At 46.6% G+C, this 23,166-nt stretch overlaps 3 protein-coding genes across 5 annotated transcripts; 1 reads left to right on the top strand and 2 right to left on the bottom strand.

Moving 5' to 3' along the window:
- Window positions 1-1,551: 1,551 nt before the first annotated feature.
- COG8 (component of oligomeric golgi complex 8) lies at window positions 1,552-11,901 on the bottom strand. 3 transcript variants are annotated; one of them, XM_087420021.1, is made up of 6 exons: window positions 11,491-11,901; window positions 10,060-10,267; window positions 7,819-8,646; window positions 5,151-5,319; window positions 4,188-4,364; window positions 1,552-2,225 (listed from the first exon to the last, which is right to left on the bottom strand). In XM_087420021.1, the coding sequence occupies exons 1-6, from the start codon at window positions 11,883-11,885 to the stop codon at window positions 2,068-2,070; spliced, it is 1,935 nt and encodes a 644-aa protein (XP_087276147.1). In that variant the 5' UTR covers window positions 11,886-11,901; the 3' UTR covers window positions 1,552-2,067. The 3 variants fall into 3 exon arrangements, with proteins under 3 accessions (XP_087276147.1, XP_087276146.1, XP_004431834.1); XM_004431777.3 differs by lacking the exon at window positions 1,552-2,225 and having other exon boundaries at window positions 3,864-4,364; XM_087420020.1 differs by lacking the exons at window positions 4,188-4,364; window positions 5,151-5,319; window positions 7,819-8,646; window positions 10,060-10,267; window positions 11,491-11,901 and adding an exon at window positions 3,125-4,083.
- Window positions 11,902-11,923: 22 nt separating this feature from the next.
- On the top strand, window positions 11,924-18,839 carry NIP7 (nucleolar pre-rRNA processing protein NIP7). Its single transcript, XM_004431778.3, has 5 exons — window positions 11,924-12,218; window positions 12,340-12,426; window positions 12,519-12,657; window positions 13,198-13,338; window positions 13,547-18,839. Exons 1-5 carry the CDS (start codon window positions 12,163-12,165, stop codon window positions 13,664-13,666), a joined length of 543 nt encoding a protein of 180 aa, XP_004431835.1. The 5' UTR covers window positions 11,924-12,162; the 3' UTR covers window positions 13,667-18,839.
- TMED6 (transmembrane p24 trafficking protein 6) lies at window positions 14,979-21,268 on the bottom strand. Its single transcript, XM_004431780.3, has 4 exons — window positions 21,044-21,268; window positions 19,186-19,312; window positions 17,709-17,857; window positions 14,979-15,737 (listed from the first exon to the last, which is right to left on the bottom strand). The coding sequence occupies exons 1-4, from the start codon at window positions 21,254-21,256 to the stop codon at window positions 15,504-15,506; spliced, it is 723 nt and encodes a 240-aa protein (XP_004431837.1). The 5' UTR covers window positions 21,257-21,268; the 3' UTR covers window positions 14,979-15,503.
- Window positions 21,269-23,166: the final 1,898 nt, after the last annotated feature.

Here is a 23,166-nt window from a genome sequence, read left to right as displayed (position 1 = left end):
ATCAGAAGGTCCCTGCTTTTTTTTTTTTTTTTTTTTAAACCTTCCTCATTTCTGCTTGAACACCTTGACAAGTCTCAAGGGTTAACAGAAACTTTAGGGCTATGGTTCAGCCTCATAGCTCTAGTGACAGCTTTCATAGACGCCCTGCCTTTCCATTTCTCTCTCTCCACCAGTGATAGGGCGAATGAATGTCCTGTTCACTACTGAGGCTGAAACTAACCTCAGACTGACACTGTGGCCTCACCATCTGTTAAACGTGACTAATTCGTGCAGAGGAATTTCCTCCCCTAAATGCTTACTCTGAAATTCACTTCTTCCCTACCTGGGGTTTCTGTTCTAAACCTTCTGCCTACATTGATTTCACTGTGGAAGCTGACTTCTAAAACTTGCATTAGCTCGAGATGCTGATTTGTGTGTTTGGTTTTGTGGCTGATCTATCTGCCTGAGATGGGGAAATTTTCTTTATTGGAAATGTGAGGCTTTGTTGCCTTTGGGCTGTAGTGTCTTGAGCTAGTTGACCAAATCCTTCCTCCAATGTGGATTTGGTTACAACAGTAATTCTCATATATTGTCAGCAAGATAGACAGTCTCAGGCCTTCTCCCAGGTCCACTCTAAGAAATCATTTACTCTTGGGCCTGAGTCAAGAAGCTGCAGGCACATGCTACTGATCTGTATTACAAAGGCATTACTAAGGAATGTTAACCTCAGAGCACTGTAAGGAAGCCGCAGAACGTTCTGACGCCACCCTGCAGGAGCTTCTGAACATTGTCCAAGGGAAAGGAGGCTCCTTGAATTCTATTTTTCATAAGGATCCATGTTTTCAGTATAAATGAGCCCTTTCTAGAGACTTCCCCAAGGGTTGAGTCTCTAACCTCACCTGGGGGAAGTGCTGGGTCCTGTTCCTCTCCAAAGTTTAATGCACAGAGAGCTGGTTCACTTTTGCTTGGCCTCACAGGCTCCCAGACTTGGCCTGTTTAGAGAAAGCCATAGAGAAGATTGGGTCTTTCCTGGGTTCATTTAACTAACTGCTGTTTAAAACATGTTTTCTCTAAACAACTCATTGGACTTCTTACTACTAAGTACTTGGATTTTGAGGATTTTGTTTGGTAAGAGTACCTGCATGGCAAAACTCAACATAAAAATGAGGTAAGACAAGTATCTAAGGAAATGAGTTGCTTCACCTCTTGACAAAGCTCTGACAGTACTTAAGGCTAAACATTGGTCAGTGTGATGTTAATTTATTTTTCCAAAATAAGTGTGGTGACCAGGAAGCACAAGTTCTGCTTTCTGTTTCTGTCCTAACTGTGACAGGAAGAGGCTCATTGCTCCTTCTCAGCTATCACCCCTCTCCTAGCCCTCCTCCATGGCCTCCTCCCAAAGAATGAGCGAAGTACCAGCTGCCCAAGAGATCTCAGCGGAAAAATCTTCCCCAGCTCTGTTAAAGGTGGAAGGCAAAAGGTGGAGACCCAAACGGTATCTGAACCTGTTAAGATGTGTGGGTGCTCATTTACATTAATATTGTCATTAAACACTTCCAAGAACTGGGGCCCTTCTGTCCTATGTTTTACTCTCACAAGCACACTGGTATCCAAAACAAAGAAGGACTCTGCAGGTAAGACACACACAAGCCTTTTGTAAAAATAAGAACTTGGTGAAGTGGTCAGCCATAGCCTTCACCTGCATTTTTAAACACAGCTTTGATATTTTGGGACCACGTTATTATCAAATCTTGACCTTGAGAATAGATTATACAGGTCTCAAGAAATCATGTCTACTGAGAGTGGTTATCTGCCCTACTTATCTCCATACAAAATAGCCGGGAAATGTCCACTCCTTTAGCAGAGTTATTTTTCTTCTCAAGTTGAAGGCAATATTTTGTTCATAGTTCATTTCAGGGCAAACATTTTAAACACCTTCCTCGATCTCAGTTTGGCATGCTTTGGCAGGCCACTGTTTTCTGTCACAGCCAAGCCAATAGAAAGTTGATGCCAAGTAAGAGGTGCCCAGCTCCAAGCCGAAATGTTTTTGTCTTGGTTTTCAGAATCCTCAAATGCAGCGGGAAAGCTTTAGTCATTCACCTCCATCCAGTGGATGTTTGTAAATGTCTTGCTGTCCATTTTGTCAATAAACAGGCAGCCCTGCAAGTGGTCCATCTCGTGCTGGATGATGCGGGCTGCCCACCCACTCACCTGCCACACCACCTGCTCTCCTCTAGGGTCCAGGCCTGCAAAGGAAGTGACAGCCTGGGTGAGGACGTGCTGAACTGCATCATTCTCAACCTCCCTACCCTTTCCCTGCCCCTGGCTGTTCCTAGTTACGGGAGGCATCAGAAAGGAATGTTGACAGCAGCCACTATCTTTCCTCAAAATGATGCCTTAACTCTGCCTGTTACCAAGTATTCAACCTGGTTCCCAACTCTGACAATTAGGTTGCTGGGCCACTATGGGGCTGGGACGAGAAATGATCTTCCCAAGGTGCTTCCCTTCTGAACACTCCTCTCACTTCTGAAGCACTACTGTTTGCTCTTAATTCCTAACAAAAGTATTTCAGCTTGGTACAATATAAAATAAAGGGATACCGTTGACTTCTTGACCCTCTTGGACCAAGTGGCTTGCTCAAGAGGAACAATCATCCCAACCCCAGCAAAGAACCACATTCTGAAAAACACCCTGTGGTATGACAGACTGGGAATGGCTGCCTCATTATCCCGGGCTGGGCAAACCTGGGTCCCACTTCTCCCACTCCACCATGACAAATCTAATTAGAGCAGAAGAGTGAGTGTGTGTGTGTGGCAGAGACACAAAGCGAGCGAGAGGGCAGAGAGTAGAGGACCGAGTGAGAGCTAAAAGCGGGACTGGGCCATCCACCCATGTGCCCCACTTGAGCTGGCTCTGCTCTCACAGGAGCCTCTTTCCCCATCCCAATCTGTCAGGCCTTAATCCCCTCCACTCCTGAGTCCTGCCCTTGGTTCATGCCGGGAGGCTCCGCTGATCAACCATCAACGTGTCTACACCTTAACTGGAACCTTGCGGAAACTGTTTCGTGGGACCCGAGGCCGCCGCCTCCACAGGCGAGACACGCAGGCGCTTACCCAGCCGCCCCAGGGCCCCCGCCGCCCCGCACCTGAGATCTGCACGGCCTGGAAGCGGGGCACGTAGGCCAGGAAGCCGGCGACGCTCTCGCAGCCCTCGGGGAAGGTAACCAGGCGGCTATCCAGCACCCGCAGGCTGGGGTTCACGAACACGCGCAGGGGAAAGGGCTCCATCTGCCGGGCCTCGCGCAGGGGCGGCGCATAGGCGCGGAAGAGCTCTTCGGGGAACTCCAGGGCCAGCACCTGCAGCGGTACCCCGAGCTGCGGCGCGCTCAGGCCCACGCAGCGCTGGCGCCGCATCACCTGCACCAGCTGCTGCACCAGCCGCTGCAGCTCAGGCCCCGCCAGCTGCGCCGGCTCTACCGGGGCCGCCAGGGCCCGCAGCGCCGGGTCCCCCACCTGGCACACGCGAGAGTAGGGCGGCAAGGGCGCTCCCTGCACCAGACGCCGCACGTAGCGCCAGTAGGAGCGCCGGCGCGCCGGGCCCTCGAGGCCGTGGGCAGGCGTGGAGCTGCAGGCCCGGGCGCCGCCGCCCGCCGCCCGATCTCCCCACAGCAGGGCCGGCCCCACGCTGCGACGCGCCCCCCTCTGCAGCGACCCCAGCAGCAGCCCTGACCCCAGCAGGCCCATGGCGCGCCCCAGCGGAGCCGCCCGCGTCCCTCGCCGGCCCCGGTAGCCGAGGCTTCCGCCGCCAGGGACACCGGGAAGCGTAGTTCCCGCGCACCCTCCGGGAGCGCCAGCGCCGCCCACACTGCGCTGCCTGCCTCTCGGTGACGTCAACCAGCTTTATTATTGGCTTCCATTTATCATCGTTTAATCAACCATTTACCGAGCGACCCGGAGGTTCCCCCTTTCATCTCCTCTCATGAATGCCTCGGCAGCCTCTCCGTTGGGACGGACTCGCGCTTTCGGAGGCCTCCACCACCGCGGCAGCGCTCCTTCCCAGCGCGGGCGTCCAGGGCCGGGGACCGCGCGGGTTCTGGGGCGGGAACGCCTGTCAGGTGCCCGCAGTGGGCGCGTCGGCCGGCAGCGGCTCCGCCGACCCAAGCTCCTCTTGTGCTCCCTCGGGGAAGGCCGGAGTGACAGGCTCGGGGCGCGGCTCCTCGGCGGGGAGTTCTGGGGCTGGAGCTGTGAGCTCAGGCACTAGCTCCTTTTCGTCTAGACCAAAGACCATCTCCCTCTTGGGTAGGATGAAGGCGAGAGGCTCCTGGACGACGCTGACGTTCACATGCCCGAGGTTTCCATACTTGGAGAGCTGAGCAGGTGGAACGCCTGACCCAGATGGTAGGGAAAGTGGAATGGAAAAAACATTTAATAAATTTAAATATTGATGTCACAGAAAAAAAAAAAAAAGGAAGTTCAGACACAACCACCATATTTCAACACAATAAAATTCATCTTTGTGATATGGGACAGGAAGCTATACGGTAATACAGTGAGACTTTGAAGGTAACTGGGAATAGCACAGTGTAGGGCAGATGGAGCAAGACCCCAGAGAACCTCCGTGGGCACCAGCTTCCCTGTGACAGGCCCAAGGGAGACGCCGGGGGAAAGCCGAGAGCAGCCACTCTGCTGATGTGAGCACTGGCCCGCTGCCCTTTGAGAAGCTGTGCCTCCCACAACCCCTTCTCAGGCACAGAGATAGAGGGTACAGGGAGTGAAGGCAAATTGGGAAAAATATTTTAAAAACACCTTCTCTGAACATTTCATATAAACAGAATCATACAATATGTGGTTCTTTTGTGACTGGCTTCTTCCATTTAGCCAGATATACATATACTGTATGATTCCATTTGGAATGTCCAGAAAAGGCAAATCGATTCCAACAGAAAGATTAGTGGTTGCCAGGAGCTAAGGGTGGGATTGGGGAATGACTACAGATGGGCATGAGGGATCTTTTTGGGGTGATGAAAATGTTCTCAAACTGGATGGTGCTAATGGTGCACACCTCTGTACATTTAATAACAAACACTGAATTTTATAAATGGGTGAATTATTTAGTATGTGAATTATATCAGTAAGGTAGTTTTAAAAATCTTTTCTCCTCCTTTCTCTTACCTAAGGTCTGTGCTATCTGAGCTGGTGGAAAAAGGACTTGGAGACAGCGATTTAAATAAGGAACAAGATCTTCCAGGAAGACAGTGCAGAACTGGACAAAAAGCTCTTGCTCCCCACTGCTAAAGGCAGCCTCTTCGGCCCGATGGAAGGCCAGGATTATTTTGGTTACCTAAGAGACAAGGACACCATCAATCACTGGGGTGGTCTATCACCATCAGCAGTGCATGAAACGAAGCACAAATGTCCAGCCCTCAAGTTTTCATGAAGAAAGTAGTTCCAAACAGTACATTATATCATCTTGTTTACATTCAGAACTGTGGTCAATCTCCACAATTCTCTCACATCACTGATGTATTTCTGACCCAGCTTGTTTCATTACTGGAGCAGCGTCCAGTTCCAGTGGAAGAGCATCATGAAATTACACACAGAATACACAGTTCTTGACTCCCATGGGAGATGGACCAGAACTATGTTGGGTCCAGGAAAATGAAGCAAAACTATAAAAGGTTTCTACTGAGGAAGGCCTTTGAGGTTACAAGAATCTAGGATCACTAGAAAATTGTAAAGAAAACAGCTGGAAAAGAAGTTCCATATACAAATAACAGAGCAGCCTAGCTGACATTACAGACAGGTGTCACAGTGACAGGGTTAAGAACACAGACTCTGGTGCTAGACACCCTGGGTTCAAGTCCCAGCTGTGCCACTTACTCATTCTCTGACTTCCAAGTCATTATTTAAGCACTCTGTACCCTCTCTACCTCGGTTTCTTCATCTATAAAGTAGGGCCAATGACAGGACCTACTTCATAGGGTTGTGAGGATCAAGTGTTAATGCATGTAAAGTATGATGAATGCTACCTGGCACAAAGTGAGTTCTACATGAATATTAGCTGATTCCTATTATCTTAATTCAATTGACTCTAAAAGGCTTCAGTGCTCATGCTTTCTTGCTCATTTTTTTTTTAATTTTTTATTTATTTATTTTTTCCCCCAAAGCCCCAGCAGATAGTTGTAGGTCATAGCTGCACATCCTTCTAGTTGCTGTATGTGGGACGCGGCCTCAGCACGGCCGGAGAAGCGGTGTGTCGGTGTGCGCCCGGGATCGAACCCCGGGCCGCCAGCAGCGGAGCATGCGCACTTAACCGCTAAGCCACGGGGCCGGCCCTCTTGCCCTTTCTTACAGGAAGACATCAACAGAAAGATTTTATACAACCACATCACAATAGCCGCTTGGCTGATGATTATGTCATCAATTCTAAGAAGCATCCCCCTATCTAAAGATTTAAATGTGTAGGGGCCGGCATGGTGGCGCAAGCGGTTAAGTGCACGCACTCCGCTGCAGCGGCCCGGGGTTCGCCAGTTCGGATCCCGGGCGCGCACAGACGCACTGCTTGTCAAGCCATGCTGTGGCAGCATCCCATATAAAGTAGAGGAAGATGGGCAAGGATGTTAGCTCAGGGCCAGTCTTCCTCAGCAAAAAGAGGAGGATTGGCATCAGATGTTAGCTCAGGGCTGATCTTCCTCACAAAAAATAAATAAATAAATAAATGTGTAAAAAATGTGCACCATACTAGGATAGTAGTAGTAGCGTTACTTGTGTTAGGCAGAATTCCAAGATGGCTCTTGTGATTCCCACCCCCTGCTATCCACTCCTTTGTGTAATCTCCTCCCCTTGAGTGCAGAATTTGTGGCTTGTTTCTAAGCGATAAAATATGGCAAAGGTGAAGGATTTTGCAGATGTAATTAAAGTCTCTAATCAGTTGACTTTGAATTAATCAAAAGGGAGATTATCCTAGATGGGCCTGACTTAATCAGATGAGCCTCTTAAAAGAGGGTTGAGGACTTCCCTAAAAGAGACTCAGAATGGAGAGATGTCTCCTGTTGGCCCTTAACAATCAAAAAGCCACATTATGAACTGCCTATGGAGTGGGGCAGCCTCTAGGAACTGAAGGCCTCAGTCCTACAACTGCAAGGAACAGAAACCAGCCAAGGTGAATGAGCTTAAACAGAGGGGACCTCGAGGGGCCGGCCCTATGGCCTAGTGGTTAAGTTCGGTGCACTCTGCTTTGCTGGCCTGGGTTCGAGGGTTTGGATCCCAGGCACGGACCTACACCACTCCTACACCACCACAGCATGGGTGATGACCCATATACAAAATAGAGGACAACTGGCACAGATGTTAGCTCAGGGCTAATCTTCCTCAAGCAAAAAAACAGGAAGATTGGCAACAGATGTTAGCTCAGGGCAAATCTTCCTCAGCAAAAAAAAAAAAGAGGGGACCCCGAGCTTCAGGTGAGACCGTGGTTCGGCTGACACTTTGATTGCAATCTTGTGAGCAGAGGACCCAGTTATGCTGTGCCTGGACTCTTGACCCATAGAAACTGGGAGATGATGAACATTATGTTGTTTTAAGCTGCTACGTTTGAGCAAGTCTGTCATGTAGCAATAGAAAACTACTATATTACTGAATCGTTACTACAGGTGAGCCACTTCCTGGATTGCTCTAGGTCCCCTGAAGGAGGACTAACCACAGCTTCTCAACCAGAAAAGTCCACAGTAAACCTCTCTAAGTCAGGAGGCACCACTGTCACATGGACTGGTTTATTACAAAAGTCTGGCCGCCTGTTACCAAAGAAGGCACCAGTAGAGAGCCAACAGCATGCGCTCACCTTGGCAAGGGCATCCTCCAGGGCCCCAGTCACATCCTGTGCCAGGGCGACAGGGCAGCAAAGGCGTAGATCGTTGAAGGCGACCAGAATGTTGTTGAGGAAACAGGCAAGGGGTGGGAAATCTAAGAGCACCATGGGCGGCTGCAGGGTCCCTGGCTGAGTGACTGGCACAGCAGCAGGCAGGTTACTGCTGCCCAGGATGGCTGGAGCCGAGATGAGGGTGTAGGAGTTCATTTCATCCTGGAATTTCTCCACTGCTTCCTGAATTGCTTTCTGGAAAGTGCTGATGGCCACCCGCTGGAAAACTGGAGCCAACTGGCCCCGGAAATCAGCCCCCACCCGGCTGAAAGACAGCCCAAAGTACATGCACTGGCCCAGCAGAGAGTCTAGGCGGCCGCCTATCCCCCGGTGAAGGTCGGTTTCCAGCACCTGCAGGAATTGTGAGACTTTCTGCAGCACCCAGCCATGGAAGATGGCACTCTCATTCACGGTGTGCTCACCCATGGCAGGGGGCAGCAGTGGGTCCTCATCTGAGAAGATGGCACGGTACTGGGTGATGATATCGAACAGATGGACACGGCAGGCCTCGATGGTTTTTGTGATGTGGAAATAGGGATCTTCATTGGGGATGGCAGTCAGGATGGAACGGAGCCAAGCATCTCGGGCCTGAAGAAACTTCACCCTCAACTCAGCCTCAGTGAAGACATCCATGCGCCGCAGGAAGCCAATGACACGGAGGCAGGCAGGGAGCTGGATGTTGGTCCTCAGTTGCTGGATCAGCTGGCTCAACATCAGCTGCATGGACTGGCGCACTTCATTCACAATGCCCTGACAATACAGGGGGTGAGTCACATTACACACACACACAGGGAAAGGCACTCCCTGGAACCCATTCCACTAACCCTGAATGTTGCAGACCAACATTCCCACTGCTTTCCTAACATACAAAGTAGATTTTCTAAAGCTGATGCATATAGGTTCACCAGCAAAGATCTGGTTCACCATAGCCAGATGAAACTACTCACTGGGGCCTACAGGCCTTGCCTGGTTCTCCTGCCTCACCTGCTTCCTACTGCTCTCCCCTTGCTGGCTGCGATCCAGTCACACTGGCTGTCTTTGTATTTTTTTCTTTTTTTGTGAGGAAGATCAGCCCTGAGCTAACATCCATGCCAATCCTTCTCTTTTTGCTAAGGAAGACTGGCCCTGAGCTAACATCTGTGCCCATCTTCCTCCACTTTACGTGGGATGCTGCCACAGCATGGCCTGACAAGCAGTGCACCGGTGTGCGTCTGGGATCCGAACCCGGGCCGCCAGCAGCGGAGTGCATGCACTTAACTGCTACGCCACGGGGCCGGCCCCTGTCTTTGTATTTCTTTTTCATTTTTTTCTTTTTTATTTTTTTGTGAGGAAAATCAGCCCTGAGCTAACATTCATGCTAATCCTCCTCTTTTTGCTGAGGAAAACCAGCTCTGAGCTAACATCCACTGTCAATCCTCCTCCTTTTTTTTTTTTTCCCTCCAAAGCCCCAGTAGATAGTTGTATGTCATAGCTGCACATCCTTCTAGTTGCTGTATGTGGGACGTGGCCTCAGCATGGCCAGAGAAGTGGTGCATTGGTGTGCGCCTGGGATCCGAACCCGGGCCGCCAGTAGCGGAGCATGCGCACTTAACTGCTAAGCCACGGGGCCGGCCCTGTATTTCTTAAACATTCCAATTTCTTCCCTCTTCAGCCCTCTGTACTTATTCTTTCCACTTTCTGGTTTGCTCTCTCCCCACACCTTTGTGTGGCTGGCTCCTTCTCGTCATCTGGGTCTCAGCATAAATGTTCTCTCTCCAGAAGAGTCTTTCCTGACCACTCTACCTAGAGTAACCCACCCTAGTCTCCTTCTATTCCATTCCCTGGTTTTATTTTCTTCAGACACTTATCACTATCTGAAAGGATCATATTATTTATTCATTTATTTGCCAATTCTCAGGTTACATTCATGAGAGCCAGGGCCCTGTCTGCTTTGTTCACACTGTATCCTCAGCACCTACATCAGTGCCTGGCACATGATTAATATTTATCAGTTCAATGAATGAACGAATGTATGTTTTATGTTCAAGCCTGCCTTGCTGGCAGAAACTGATGTGAAACATGCAGAGTGTTGCCCTAAGGTTTCTGCCTAAAGGTTCAGTCATGACCACAGATTTACTGATTACAAGAATATCAGTTTGAGTCATCTCCGGGTGAGTTGGCTACCTGGATAACAGGGATGGAGGAGTATTTCCTTTCCAGTCGGCGTACGTAGGCTGCAAGCTCCAGGGCCTCTTCATAATAGCTGTTCCGAACACAGGTGTCCATGAGCTGAGGAATCTCGAGGATTTCCAAGATTTCTGTGTGCCGGTTTAGAGTCAAGGTGTTCATCCGTCGACTGGAGCTGATCTCCTCAGCCTCTTTCACAAAGTTCCTAGTAACAATCAGGAGAACGTTGGTTGCTCACCGCTCTGCACCCAAACCTCAGCTACAATTACCAAGCATTTAATATTAACTGGGCACTCGGCTGGATGGTTTATCTGATTTAATCTTCACAACAAACTTATGAGGCAAGTACTATTACTCTTGAGGAAACTGTAATCTCAGAGAGGTTAAGCAACTTGTCCAAGATCACACAACTAATAAATGATAAAAAGATCTGAACCCAGATCTGCCACTTAACTAGCTGTGGCAAGGTACTTAGGCTCTATGAACTGTTTCCTCATTGGTAAAATAGTAGTAGGAATAAGGATGTGAGGATTAAATGAGATGATATTTAAGCATTCACCACAGAACGTGACACAGAGTAAACGTTCCTTTAATAATAGCTGTTCTTATATTTTCATAATAATGCACTAACTAGCCTAGAAGCTACAACCTTACCCCCAAGTTCCCTCAGCCTCTTAATCTTCTCCTATGCTGTTGATTCAACCTCAGTTGCCACCACAGGCTCCATTTGTTCTCCGTAATTGCAAAGACCTGCTTTATTAAGTCCCCTATCTATTCTGGGGGAGTGGAAAGGTACAAAGCTATTGTCAAATATCCAAAGACTTAAAAGAAAACAAACTTTTATCATGAAAGGCTGGAAGGCAGAATTAGGGATAATGGACTGAGGATCTAGGGAAGCAGAATATGGATCAAAAAGGAGGGATTTTTTTGATAATTTTTGCTGCCCCCAAATGGGAGGATTTCCTTGACAGCTTTCTATCAATGGAAGTTTTGGAGCAGATGACCTCTGGTCGAAGCTGGTGTGTGTGTATATATTTACATACACATGCATATATATTAAGCTGACAATTGTAGAGTGTTAACTATGTCAGAGCCAAGGATAAGTGCTTTGCATGGATTCTCCTTGTTTAGTGCTTACAACAGCCCTGTGGGGGAGGGACGTGCTGCTGGGTTTCAGTTCTGACTTCGGAACTTACTAGCTGTGCCCTTGGACAGTCACTAACCTCTCTGTCTTAACTTCCTCATACATAAAATGGGAATAACAGAACCTACCTGGAAGGCTGTTGTGAAGTTTAAATGGATTAATAACAGGCTCAGAGGAGCGCCTGGCAAGTAGTAAGCGCTATGTAAGTGTCAGCTATTTCTATCATCATAAATGTCAGCTATTAACAGTTGTTAAAAGCCCCTTTAGCGCCGCGCCCGCCGCACCTGCAGCTCTGCTGGAAGCTGGGCAAGCGGTCGAGCAGACGGCCGAGCGACGCCTCCACGTCGCCAAAGAGGCAGTGGATGCGCTCGGTGCACTCGGCGCCGCGGATGAAGGTCTTGTAGTTGGCAAAGGCCAAGTCGCGCGTCTGCTGCAGTAGCTGCGCCCGCTCCTCCGCCAGGCGCTCGGGCTCGCGCCGCAGCCGCTCCAGCCCCGAGCCGCTCAACTCCCGGAGGTAGCGGCCCACATCGGGCCGCTCCCGCCACTGGGCCTCCGGGAAGCGGTCCCGGAACAGCGACGCCAGGAGTCCTTCATCCTCCACCTCCCCGAGAGCTGCTGCGGTGGCCGTCGTCGTGGCCAAGGCCGTAGTCGAGGAAGGGATTGTCGCCATCGCCGCCATCTTCCCGGCAGCACCGGCACTTCCTCTCCGGCCCAGGGAGGGCGCTGGCTCCAAATCTAGGACCGGAAGCAGCGGGGCATACTTCCGGTCTCTATGGTTTCTCATCTGGCCGGCTGTCTTACCCCGACGGTCCTCCAGACTACGGGGCGCTAGCGTGGGGAACAACTGAAAAGCAGCTAGAGAGGTAGGCTTTGGGGTTGCCAGGGAGCGGCTGGCGGCTGACTTCCGTTTCCGGCGATTGAGGCACGAGGATCCTGTGTTCCAACCCAGAGGGAAAATGCGGCCTTTGACTGAAGAGGAGACCCGCGTAATGTTTGAGAAGATAGCAAAATAGTGAGTGCGCGGGGTGGAAGAGGGAGTGTGTGTGTGGCCGGGAGGGGCGTGGGGGGAGTAGGGGCGCGGTGCCGGGACGAGACTGTTCGGGCGCGGCCTCCAGTCCTCCTTTTGCTCTCAGCATCGGGGAGAATCTTCAGCTGCTGGTCGACCGGCCCGACGGCACCTACTGTTTCAGGCTGCACAACGACCGGGTGTACTACGTGAGGTGAGGCGGGGGCGGTGGGCAGCATGGACCCGGGTAGGGGCCTGGGTCCCACCAGCGTCACTCATCTGACACTTTCTTTCTTACTCCTTTAGCGAGAAGATCATGAAATTGGCCGCTAATATCTCCGGTGACAAGCTGGTGTCGCTGGGGACCTGCTTTGGAAAATTCACTAAGACCCACAAGTTCCGATTGCACATCACAGCTCTGGATTATCTTGCACCTTATGCCAAGGTTTGTGGGGTGGTTTCCAGTCTGCCACTGGGGATGGAGGAAGTCAAGGATGCGGCCCACATCAGAACGCAGATAATTGGGCAGCTTCTCTGACAGGGAGTCCCCGACAGTGCTTGGGGTCAGTGCCAGCACATGGAGATATTTGTAGGTCTTGCTGCTTGGGCGTGATTAGGGCCCAGGGGTAGGAGTGCTATGTGGCAGTGTAGTTTTAGTTATCTCCAGCAAAGGAGAAAAGTCTATGCAGACCCAGCTGAAGATCGAAAAGCAAATAGGTGGCTGTGATGAGCAGCATAGTGGGGTCTAGAAGAAGAGCTGTTCAACTGTCCAAGGGAGAAGTTCCTTGTAGAGTTGAGCAAAGAACCTCCTGGCAGTTCTGTTCAGGGGGTGAACAGTTTGAGGGAAACATACATCTTTGTCTCATTTCCTTAAAATTCTTTGAACAAATTATTCACAGATCCAGCAGCTAGCTTACCTGCAGGGATGTAACTGTTGGCTGGTAGACATTTTTATGTCTCTTGGATTTAATTCTCTTTCTTATAGTATAAAGTGTGGATAAAGCCTGGAGCAGAGCAGTCTTTCCTGTATGGGAACCATGTGTTGAAATCTGGACTGGGCCGGATCACTGAAAATACTTCTCAGTACCAGGGAGTGGTGGTGTACTCCATGGCAGACATCCCTTTGGTGAGTAGAGATGGTAGCTGTTACAAAAATCAAGTATGTTTTTTTCAAGAAGGGTGTATTTTCAGTTTGTGTGCTTGAGAGACTAAATTCTCAGCATCTTTTGAATTCTTTGAAGAACTGTATTTTTTTCATCCTTGTTATTTCTAGCCCTCAGTGCGTGCTTATTGAATTACTTGAGTGAATCAGTGTCTCTTCTTTTGAATCTTAGGGTTTTGGGGTGGCAGCAAAGTCTACACAAGACTGCAGGAAAGTAGACCCCATGGCGATTGTGGTATTTCATCAAGCAGACATTGGGGAATATGTGCGGCATGAAGAGACATTGACTTAAAATGAAATCATCGCAAGGACTTATGGCTGTGTGGAAGGGCCTAGCTTTGTTTCCTGTGTCTGTGTAGGCTCCACCATCATGTTGAATTTTGTCAACACTGTGACTGCTTCAGGGACTTCTTAGTTTAATCTTCTATTATGGACCATTGCAGGCTGGATTCTTACACACACAAATGCCTCAAGAATGGGGTTTCAGATCTTTGTGACTAAATAGAATACTATGTTTTATATTTGAATCAGAGGGCTTCTTGTTTTGAGTAACAGGTTCTGAATTGTTGGAACTGAGGACAAGAATAGCTGATTGTTATCTGTGATAACACTGTTTTCCAAACACATGATAAGAACACATGAATTTTCTTAATTATTTATTAGTACTATGAAAGATAGAATAGTAGGTCATGGCTGTGATTATACAAATGAAATTTGGATAAAATAATAAGAACAGTTTGCTCTCCTAATTTTCTATATGGTAGGTGCTGTGTGGTGTGGAAGAAAAACTTGGATTCAAACCCCAATTCTGATACCTACCAGCTCCATGGCCTTAGATGAGTCGTTAAACTTTTTTTTTTGAGTGAGGGCGATCACCCCTGAGCTAACACCCGTGCTAATCCTCCTCTTTTTTTTTTTGCTGAGGAAGACCGGCTCTGAGCTAACATCTATTGCCAATCCTCCTCCTTTTTTTTTCCCCCAAAGCCCCAGTAGATAGTTGTATGTCATAGTTGCACATCCTTCTAGTTGCTGTATGTGGGACGCGGCCTCAGCATGGCTGGAGAAGTGGTGCGTCGGTGCGTGCCCGGGATCCGAACCCGGGCCGCCAGTAGCGGAGTGCGTGCATTTAACTGCTAAGCCACCGGGCGGGCCCCGAGTCGTTAAACTTTAATAAGCTTTATTTTCTTTTTCTGTTTCAAAAAATGGTGTTAATTATCCACCTAAGAATGGTTTTTAGAATCAGAAATCATGATTGTAAAGCGCCTAGCACAGTGCCTGACAAAAGATAGGTGTTGAATAAATGGTAAGAGTTATTTTTATATTGCATATACTATTTCTGTTACTAAGAGTAGGATCTAATGAGTATAGTTTGATTATATTATCTTGATTTTTACAAGCTTTTTTTTTTTTCCTTGATCTTTTCTTTTTTCTTGCGTGGTGTGATCCCAGGCTGAATGTTATTTTCATCACCTTGATTTCCTAAAACATAATTTCTCTTATCAACCTTTATCTACCTGACTGGACAAAAAGCACTAATCAGAGACCCTGAAATAATTCAACTCCTCCATCCTTCCCCATGCCTCCCAAAATTATTTTTAGAATTATTACAATATTTAAAAAAAAAAAAACATTTCAGACAAATTTTTTAAAACTACCTGTATTGTAAAACAATTTCTTTAACGAATATACTGCTTGTTTTAAATTCCAAAGGTGACATTTCTAAAAATAAAACATTTTTCAACTATGAAAAAGCAGTCTACCAACTCCTGTTTTTGTATGCAATGTAGAAAACCAGGTTTTATGTTTTTGTCCCGTTTTTTTCAACTCCTCTCCCTTTCAAGGTTCTCTGTTAGCCTCTAAATAGACTTAGTGAAGGTTAAGGAACTGCTATATGATGAGCAGTATTTTAATGGTAACATTTAGTGCATACTTTAGAAATAGCCAACGTCAAAACTTATACATTTTTATTACTTTATTGCCATTTTGCCTGCGTAGATGAAAGCAATAGACTAAAACTTTCTAACAAGAGAAATTGATTTTTTACAATAACTTTACAAAGGTGATTTGACCAAAGCTTTGACAAAGCTTCTGCCCCAGAAGGAGAGCCAGGGCGCTATAGTCGTTTTAGCTTAGCATCTTGGCTTTTTTGTATCTGTAGTTGTTGGGACGTTGAAGAGACGCTTCAAGAAATACAGCTGAAGGATCCCAGAAAGAACAATAACAAGGCTCTGGGCTGTCGACCACCAGTTCACATAGTTATAGTTTGATTGGAGAAGGAAAAAGTCAGCTGTTTTCCTCATGCGGGCAAAGTTGTAGTATCGCCACATGTGAAAGATATTGTTCTGCAGCTTTTGTGTACTCTCCTGTAGGACAGAGAACGAAATAAAGAAAGGGGTCCTCCCTACCCCCCGTCTGACCTCACCTGGGTGCTCACCAGCACTAACCTAAGTTATCTGGAAGTTGAGTAACTTATTCATATGACTTTATGATATGTAATAAGTTGGCCATTATAGTTATTGCTATAGGTTAGTTTTGTTGTATAAGAAAAAATGGCCTGGACTTTAAGTAAAAATAATTTTTGTAATGAAAAACCAGTACTGCAACTAGAGAGCTCTTCTGGAATATCTCTAGATTTAGACATGTACTCAGCACATATTACCCTCCTGGGTGACGTCTTTTGCTCTTTGTATATGGTAGAAGGCAAGGGACTACAAACTTTTTATTAAAGGGCCAGATAGTAAATATTTTAGGTTTTGCAGGCCATACAGTCTCTGTTGAAACCACTGAACTGTGCCATTGTGGCACAAAAGCAGCCTTAGATAAGTTGTAGTTGTCAAATGAGTATGGCTATGTTCCAGTAAAACTTCATTTACAGACATAGGCAGTGGGTTTTTTTGTGTCAAGGACACTTATCAAGAAAGTGAAAAGTCGTCCCACAGAATGGGAGAAAATATGGCAAATTGTAAATCTGGTAAGGGACTTATAACCAGAATATATAAAAAACTCTTACAACTCAACAATAAAAAGACAAATAACCCAATTTTAAAATGGGCAAAGGATTTGAATAGACATTTCTCCAAAAAAGATATACAAGTTGCCAAAAGCACATGAAAAGATGCTCAATATCTAGTCATTAGAGAGAGAGAACTCAAAACCACAAGACATTACTTCACACCCACTAGGATGGCTATAATAAAAACGAGAATAACATGTTGGCAAGGATGTGGAGAAATTGCAACCCTCATACACTGCTGATGGGAGTGTAAAATGGTTTAGCCTCTGGAAAACAGCAGTTCCTCACAAAGTTAAACAGTTACCCTATGACCCAGCATAATATACCACTTCCATGTACACAGAGATGAAAAGATGTTCACACAAAAAACTTGTATGCAGATGTTCATAACAGCATTATTCATGATAGCCAAAAAGTGGAAATAACCCAAATGTCTGTCAGTTGATGAATGGGTAAACAAAATATGGTATGTCTATACAATAGAGTATTATTCATCCATAAAAAGCAATGAAGTACTAATCCATGCTACAACATGGATGAACCCTGAAAACATGCTAAATGGAAGAAGCCAGACACAAAAGGCCACATTGTATGATTCTACTCATATGACATGTACACAATAGGCAAATTTAGGCAAATTTATAGAGACAGAAAATAGATAAGTGAGTGAGTGCCCAGGGCTGGGGGGCATGGGGAACGGAGAGTGACTAATGGGTATGGAGTTTCTTTTTGGGGTGGTGAAACTTCTGGAATTAGATGCTGGTGATGATTGCAGGACCTTGGGAATATACTAAAAACCACTAGGGCCGGCCCTGTGGCTTGGTGGTTAAGTGTGCACGCTGCGATGCTGGTGGCCCGGGTTCGGATCCCGGGTGCGCATCGAGGCACCACTTCTCCGTTCATCCTGAGGCCGAGTCCCGCATACAGCAACTAGAAGGATGTGCAGCTACGACATACAACTATCCACTGGGGCTTTGGGGGGAAAAAATAAAATAAATAAAATTAAAAAAAAAAATAAAATAAAAAAAAAATAAAAAAAAAATAAAAACCACTGAATCATACACTTTAAAATGGTGAATTATATCTCAATTAAAAAAAAAACAGTGGGCCACATTTGGCCTGTGAGCCATAGTTTGCCAACCCCTTTGTATAAAACAAGTGAGGAATTTCAAGAGCTTCGAGTCATAAAAATTAAAGGCTTCAAATCCCATTGTCTGGTTGGTTTCTACCTAAATGAGTCCCCGCTCAAATGATATTACTCCTATAGTTTTAATCTTTCCTCAAAGTTTCCACGAATGTTTCTCTCCCACAAAACAATTACCTCAATTGCATCCAGAGTATCATTCAGTTGTTTTCTTTCCTTCTGTTTGTGGTCCATCTCAGGGTCCTCATAGAAGACTCCAAAACTGAGGTACACTTGCACAGAACCAAAGCGATTTTGCTGATTTTTTAGACAAAGCTGATAAAAACCTGTAGGAATCTCTAGATCATTACCAAGTCTTGGTCTCCCACCGTTTGTTGATCTCCCGCCCTCCCACCCTCTAAATTTCCCTCCCAACCTCCCGCCCTCTAAATTTCCCTGGAGATAACTGTTCTCCAGTGTTAAATGTGCTACTCGAGCACCTTTTTACTTTGGAAGCACAAAGATCCAATTTTTGATGTGGAAGACACTGATCTTACATGAAACTTACCTAATATTATTTATAATAATCATGTTTTGCCAAATATTGGTAACTTTAGTTCTAACCTGGGTAGAAAATAATGTTTTTTCCCCCTTTTTCAACCTATAGTTCCCACTTCCCTTATTAAGGTCCTTCTGCTCAACAAATTGAGTTGAAATTAAGAGCATGGTGTTTGCCTGCTGCTTGTACACCGTTAGAGCTGGGGGTACCATCTGAACTGGAAACTAGGGAAAGAATTGATGCGTTGTGAATAAAAGAAGCTATCCTGCTGGAGTAACTTCCTGCAAGGTGGTCTATACAGGGTCTGATAGTTTGGGGCATGGACTGGTGCTGGTTCTCAACTGGGGTCGCCTCCCTTTGTGTGTGGCAGGGAGTGGGATTCGAAAGGTGTGGCAGTGTTATTTGTTGAAATGACTGGAAGGCACTACTGGCATGTAAGGGCCAAAGATGCTAAATACCCTATAATGCTGAATATCCTCTGCTACACAAAGGGGCATTGTCTTATGCCTCTGTTGAGAAACACTGTCTTTTTTCATACACCTGGCTAGAAGAGAGAGCCATTAAAACTGACTGGTGCTGTCCAGAATGGGGATAGGCTCAATCTGGCTGTAGGAATTTTCTGGTGACTGGAGAAGTGCTTTGTTGTGGAGTGTGAATATTTTTCATGGCCTTGCATTTCCTTTTGTTCTGAGTCTGCTTTTTGGTAACTGGCTCAAGTATTCTGATGACTGGAAAGAAATACTGTCCCATAATAAATTTATTAATTGGAATTCTGTATCATAAATGGGTCTGTTTTGGTCACTTTCCTATAATCTGGTCAGTTGAGATGATGAGATAAAATTGAGCTTCTAGATCCTGGAATTACAATAATTAGTCACCTGGAGACTCTGCCCCAAACTGCCAGTGGACTGCCACTTAATGTTCTTGGCCATCGGCAGTCTACAGGAAAACTGGTTTTTGGTGTTGAAAGCTAAATCTTTTTCTTACTATTTCACCATCCCTATGTGAAAAAGCTAGGGCTTTTAAATCTCAGATACTTAATTTCAGTACTTCATTATTTCCCCAATTTCAAAGAAAATTATTATTATTATAATAGCTGTGGTGATGAAAACAGACCTGTCTCTTGGGTAGAGAAGTTAATCTGGCCCCGAACATCCTGAGAGGTATCTATGAGGAAACCCTGTGGGGTATGTGCAGTGGCAGCAACATGCCGGTAATGTGACATTCCCACTGTCCGCTGAACCTGCCAAGACACATTTCAAGAGGGAGAAAAGTCCCTGCTACATCACCAAGAAGCTAGCTAAGTGCTAAGGTTGACATTCCGTGATCGTAAGCACAGTGGTTCTCAATCAGGGATGGCACTGCCCAACATCCTCTGGGAATTTAGATTGAGTGATGGTGTTGGGGGCTGAGGAGGGACAGCAATGCTGAACATCCTGCCATGTTAGAAACAGTATTGCAGGGGCCGGCCCCGTGGCGCAGCGGTTAAGTGCACACGCTCTGCTGCTGGCGGCCCGGGTTTGGATCCCGGGCACGCACCGACGCACTGCTTGTCAGGCCACGCTGTGGCGGCGTCCCACATAAAGTGGAGGAAGATGGGCACGGATGTTAGCCCAGGGCCAGTCTTCCTCAGCAAAAAGAGGATTGGCATGGATGTTAGCTCAGGGCTGATCTTCCTCACAGAAAAAAAAAAAAAGTATTGCAGGACAAAGAATTGCCCAAAATGCCAATAGCATCCCTGTTAAGACATGTCTCAGACCACACAGCCGGCGTGTATCGGTTGATATGTATGATTCTGGCTGTAGAGTTCTTAACTGAACTTACTTGGTTTTGACTTCCCTGGCGGTGTTCCAGATAAACCCAGGCACTTGTCCCCAAGCTGGGCCCTGATAAACCCAGGCTACAGTGAGCTGACTAGTAGCTACTGTTCGATTATAAATTCAGAGATAAGAAAAAGCTGTAAGTTGATTTTTTTTTTTTTTTGAGGAAGATCAGCCCTGAGCTAACATGCATGCCAATCCTCTTCTTTTTGCTGAGGAAGACTGGCCCTGGGCAAACATCTGTGCCCATCTTCCTCCACTTTATATGGGACGCCGCCACAGCATAGCCTGACAAGCGGTGTGTCGGTGCACGCCCAGGATCCGAACCCTGGCCGCCAGCAGCAGAGTGCGAACACTTAACCGCTAAGCCATGGGGCCGGCCCTGATAAGTTGATTTAAAATAAGTTTTAAGTTACAGTGGAGTGGAGTGAGATCAATATAGTCTATTACTATGTAAAGAGAAATTAGAAATTTAACAGGTTTCTAAGATAAACAACAAAGGAAATGAAGAGCCTCTAACTTTACTATTGATCAGACCATCCTTGGGCACTGTGGTGTAAGACGACAGGATGGATGAAAGTACTTGGCCTGTGAACAGGCACCTTGCAGACATTTTCTTTCCTAAAAGAAACAGGACTGTCTGACCGAATAGAGAAACCTTGAGGCAGTGATTCTCCAGTTTGCCGGAATTACCCCTGAAGGCAGAGTAAATGTTGCTCCCTCAACCCCATAAACTGAAGTGTCTTTCTTTGAAATCTCTGGGTCTGTCTCCAAAGTTCATGTGACTTTTCATTCGACTTTGTACCATAGCCATATTGTTTTAATATTGTAAAAATGTATTCTCTCCCCCTTTACCTCCAAATTGGAGTAAATGTGATGATTACCTCTCCTGGAAGAGGCACACTGTTTGTCCCGTGGCTTTGAGCACACTTCCAGTACCCCCAGTTTGAGAAGCCAAGCCATATGTTTTAGTGACTATTCATCCATCGAGAGTTTCCATCTACCTGCAGGTCCATTTCATTAACAGGTGGGGAATCACAGCATAATAAAGACAACCAGAACTTGTGTTCGTCTAAGACCTAATCCACTTTACAAAAGGAAACAAAAAAATACCCCCAAGTCCCATGTGTGGCCAGAGGAGCCCAAGTACCCACCTCATAACTGAAATAGAAGTATCCAGTCTGGTGGGCAAATTGCCAAAAGCATTCTGTGCCTCCTGGAGGGATCATGATGGCAAAGTCACATCGATCTGCTTCACGGAAGAGTGGCTGGTCCCCAGAGCCACTAAGGGTTTCTGTCTTCTGGCTCCTAGCAGAGGTCACTAGGTTCAGAACCACCAGTCCAGCCCCAAAGAGCAAAGGAAACATGCTGCTTTATGGAGACTCCTCTGCAGGTGAACTGCCTGCAGCCCAGTGGAACCAAGAGTTTAGACAACTGCTAAGGTAATCATTAACTCCACAAGTCACACTCAGGCCAGTTTCAGGGCCACACAGAGATATTCCATAATAGAACTGGCATGATACCGCCATGTTTGGCTCACAGAAAGAGTTTTGGCTTTTACTTCAAAAACTCCATGGCTTACCAAACCTACTTCAGGGGTGCTAGATAGAATCTACTTCAGAGGAGGTATTTCCGTCCTTCCTTTGGGCTGTCATTTTTCAGTTCTTGCTTCTTGGAGATGAATACTGGGTAAGTTTACTTACAACCGTATGAATATATGGACAGGTTGGCTGCAGAAATTTTTCTTATATCAAATTGCTGGATGATACCTATTGCTCTTATAAGACACATGGGGCAATACCTGTTTCAATGGACTTTCTGCCCACGGCACAGTTTATAGAGTGCAAAGCCCAGCCTAGAAGTGTGTGCACAACTTCAAATGGATGAATAGAGTGAGCAAGAGACAGTGGTCAGAACCTTCCACTGTTAATCCCCTCCCCGTTCTGCTACCTTCCACTTTTCTGATACACTCATCTAAAGCTATTCGAAACCCACTTCAAGACTCTCATATTGTTCAAACCCTCGATCTTTTTTTGAAGAAGATGATTGGCTCTGTGCTAACATCTGTTGCCAATCTTCCTTTTTCTTTTTTTCTCCCCAAAGCCCCAGTACATAGTTGTGTATCATAGTTTTAGAGTTGTAGCTCTTCTTTGTGGGACACTGCCTCAGCATGGCCTGATGAGCTGTGAGTAGGTCCGCGCCCAGGATCTGAACTGGCGAATCCTGGGCCGCCAAAGAGGAACGTGCGAAGTTAACTGCTACACCACCGGGCTGGCCCCTTGATCTTTCTTGTATCTATGACTTCTTTAGCACCCACAGGGGGGAAGAGGGCTCATTGAACACCCAGTGACTTCATGGCCGGCACGGAGCTAAGAGATTTACCTGCATCTTATTTTATTCTCACAACAGCCCTACATGGGAGGTACCATTATCTACTGCATTAGAGATGAGGAAATGGACATTCAGGGATTCTAGTGGCTAGCTCACCATCCCACAAGTACAGCTGGCACAGCTGGGGCCCTGAGTGGGCCACACACACTTATCCACCAGGACAGTGTTCTTTCAGTCTCTGAGTTCTGACAGTGTCTAAATGTTTTTATTTCAGCTATAATCTTAAAAAACAAAACAGCATTAGCACCTTCTAACCAAATATTGCTTCAGAATTCATTGCATTGACTTCAAGTGTTAATACTTTAACTGTCACAAGCTAATAACCAAAGAATAGACTTTGTAATTGTGTTCAGTTCTAGCGAAGGCCAGGTGACATCACAGCACTCTGCAGGCACAGTGGCTCTGCAGCAGTCTCGTTAAGGGGAAGGTGGTGAAGGTAGGAGACTGGGATCATTTCTCAGCACACAGTGGCATAGGCACCCCTACCTGAGTCCCACCACTGCCATAGTCCTAACACTACTCATGTCATTAGCAGTGACTTAGACTCAGCAAAACAGTCATCAGTTCACGGTAAATTTTATAGTTCTATGGAAGCTGTAGGCATAGTTTTGTTTGTACACATTTCAGTAACACTACGATAAAAATAACACTGAAGTTATCTTGAAAAATGTTAATGGTCCTATGGGTTTCTCAAATTTGAGAAACACTGATTAGGATATTTTACTTCTCTAAATGCATCACAGTGTCCCTCTTCTACCTAGAGATCACCATCTAATGATATGAGAGTTGAGGGGAGAAAAGTTTCTGGATCCTAATCCGATTCAGAGGGAGACCACAACTAGCTGCAGCCAGATCAAGAGGAGGTGGCTGGATGGAGAGGAGATCA

Source organism: Ceratotherium simum, chromosome 30 (genome assembly GCF_057802395.1).
Source record: "Ceratotherium simum simum isolate JZ-2026a chromosome 30, ASM5780239v1, whole genome shotgun sequence".
NCBI lineage: Eukaryota > Metazoa > Chordata > Mammalia > Perissodactyla > Rhinocerotidae > Ceratotherium > Ceratotherium simum.
Note: the sequence above shows the minus strand (reverse complement) of the source record. Positions and strands in the feature narration are given on the sequence as shown.

Bases quoted from the DNA above. Each gene is read 5' to 3' on its own strand.
- NIP7 (XM_004431778.3), top strand. From the start codon at position 12,163: ATGCGGCCTTTGACTGAAGAGGAGACCCGCGTAATGTTTGAGAAGATA. The intron at 12,219-12,339 runs GTGAGTGCGCGG...TTTTGCTCTCAG, and splicing joins TTTGAGAAGATAGCAAAATA to CATCGGGGAGAATCTTCAGC. The intron at 12,658-13,197 runs GTTTGTGGGGTG...TCTTTCTTATAG, and splicing joins ATCTTGCACCTTATGCCAAG to TATAAAGTGTGGATAAAGCC.
- COG8 (XM_087420021.1), bottom strand. From the start codon at position 11,885: ATGGCGGCGATGGCGACAATCCCTTCCTCGACTACGGCCTTGGCCACG. The intron at 10,268-11,490 runs GTGCGGCGGGCG...GATTGTTACTAG, and splicing joins AGCTTCCAGCAGAGCTGCAG to GAACTTTGTGAAAGAGGCTG. The intron at 4,365-5,150 runs GTAAGAGAAAGG...CATCTGGGTCAG, and splicing joins TCAGATAGCACAGACCTTAG to GCGTTCCACCTGCTCAGCTC.
- TMED6 (XM_004431780.3), bottom strand. From the start codon at position 21,256: ATGTTTCCTTTGCTCTTTGGGGCTGGACTGGTGGTTCTGAACCTAGTG. The intron at 19,313-21,043 runs GTGGGTACTTGG...GTGTCTTGGCAG, and splicing joins ACTTCTATTTCAGTTATGAG to GTTCAGCGGACAGTGGGAAT. The intron at 17,858-19,185 runs GTCTGTTTTCAT...AGATTCCTACAG, and splicing joins CTTCTCTACCCAAGAGACAG to GTTTTTATCAGCTTTGTCTA.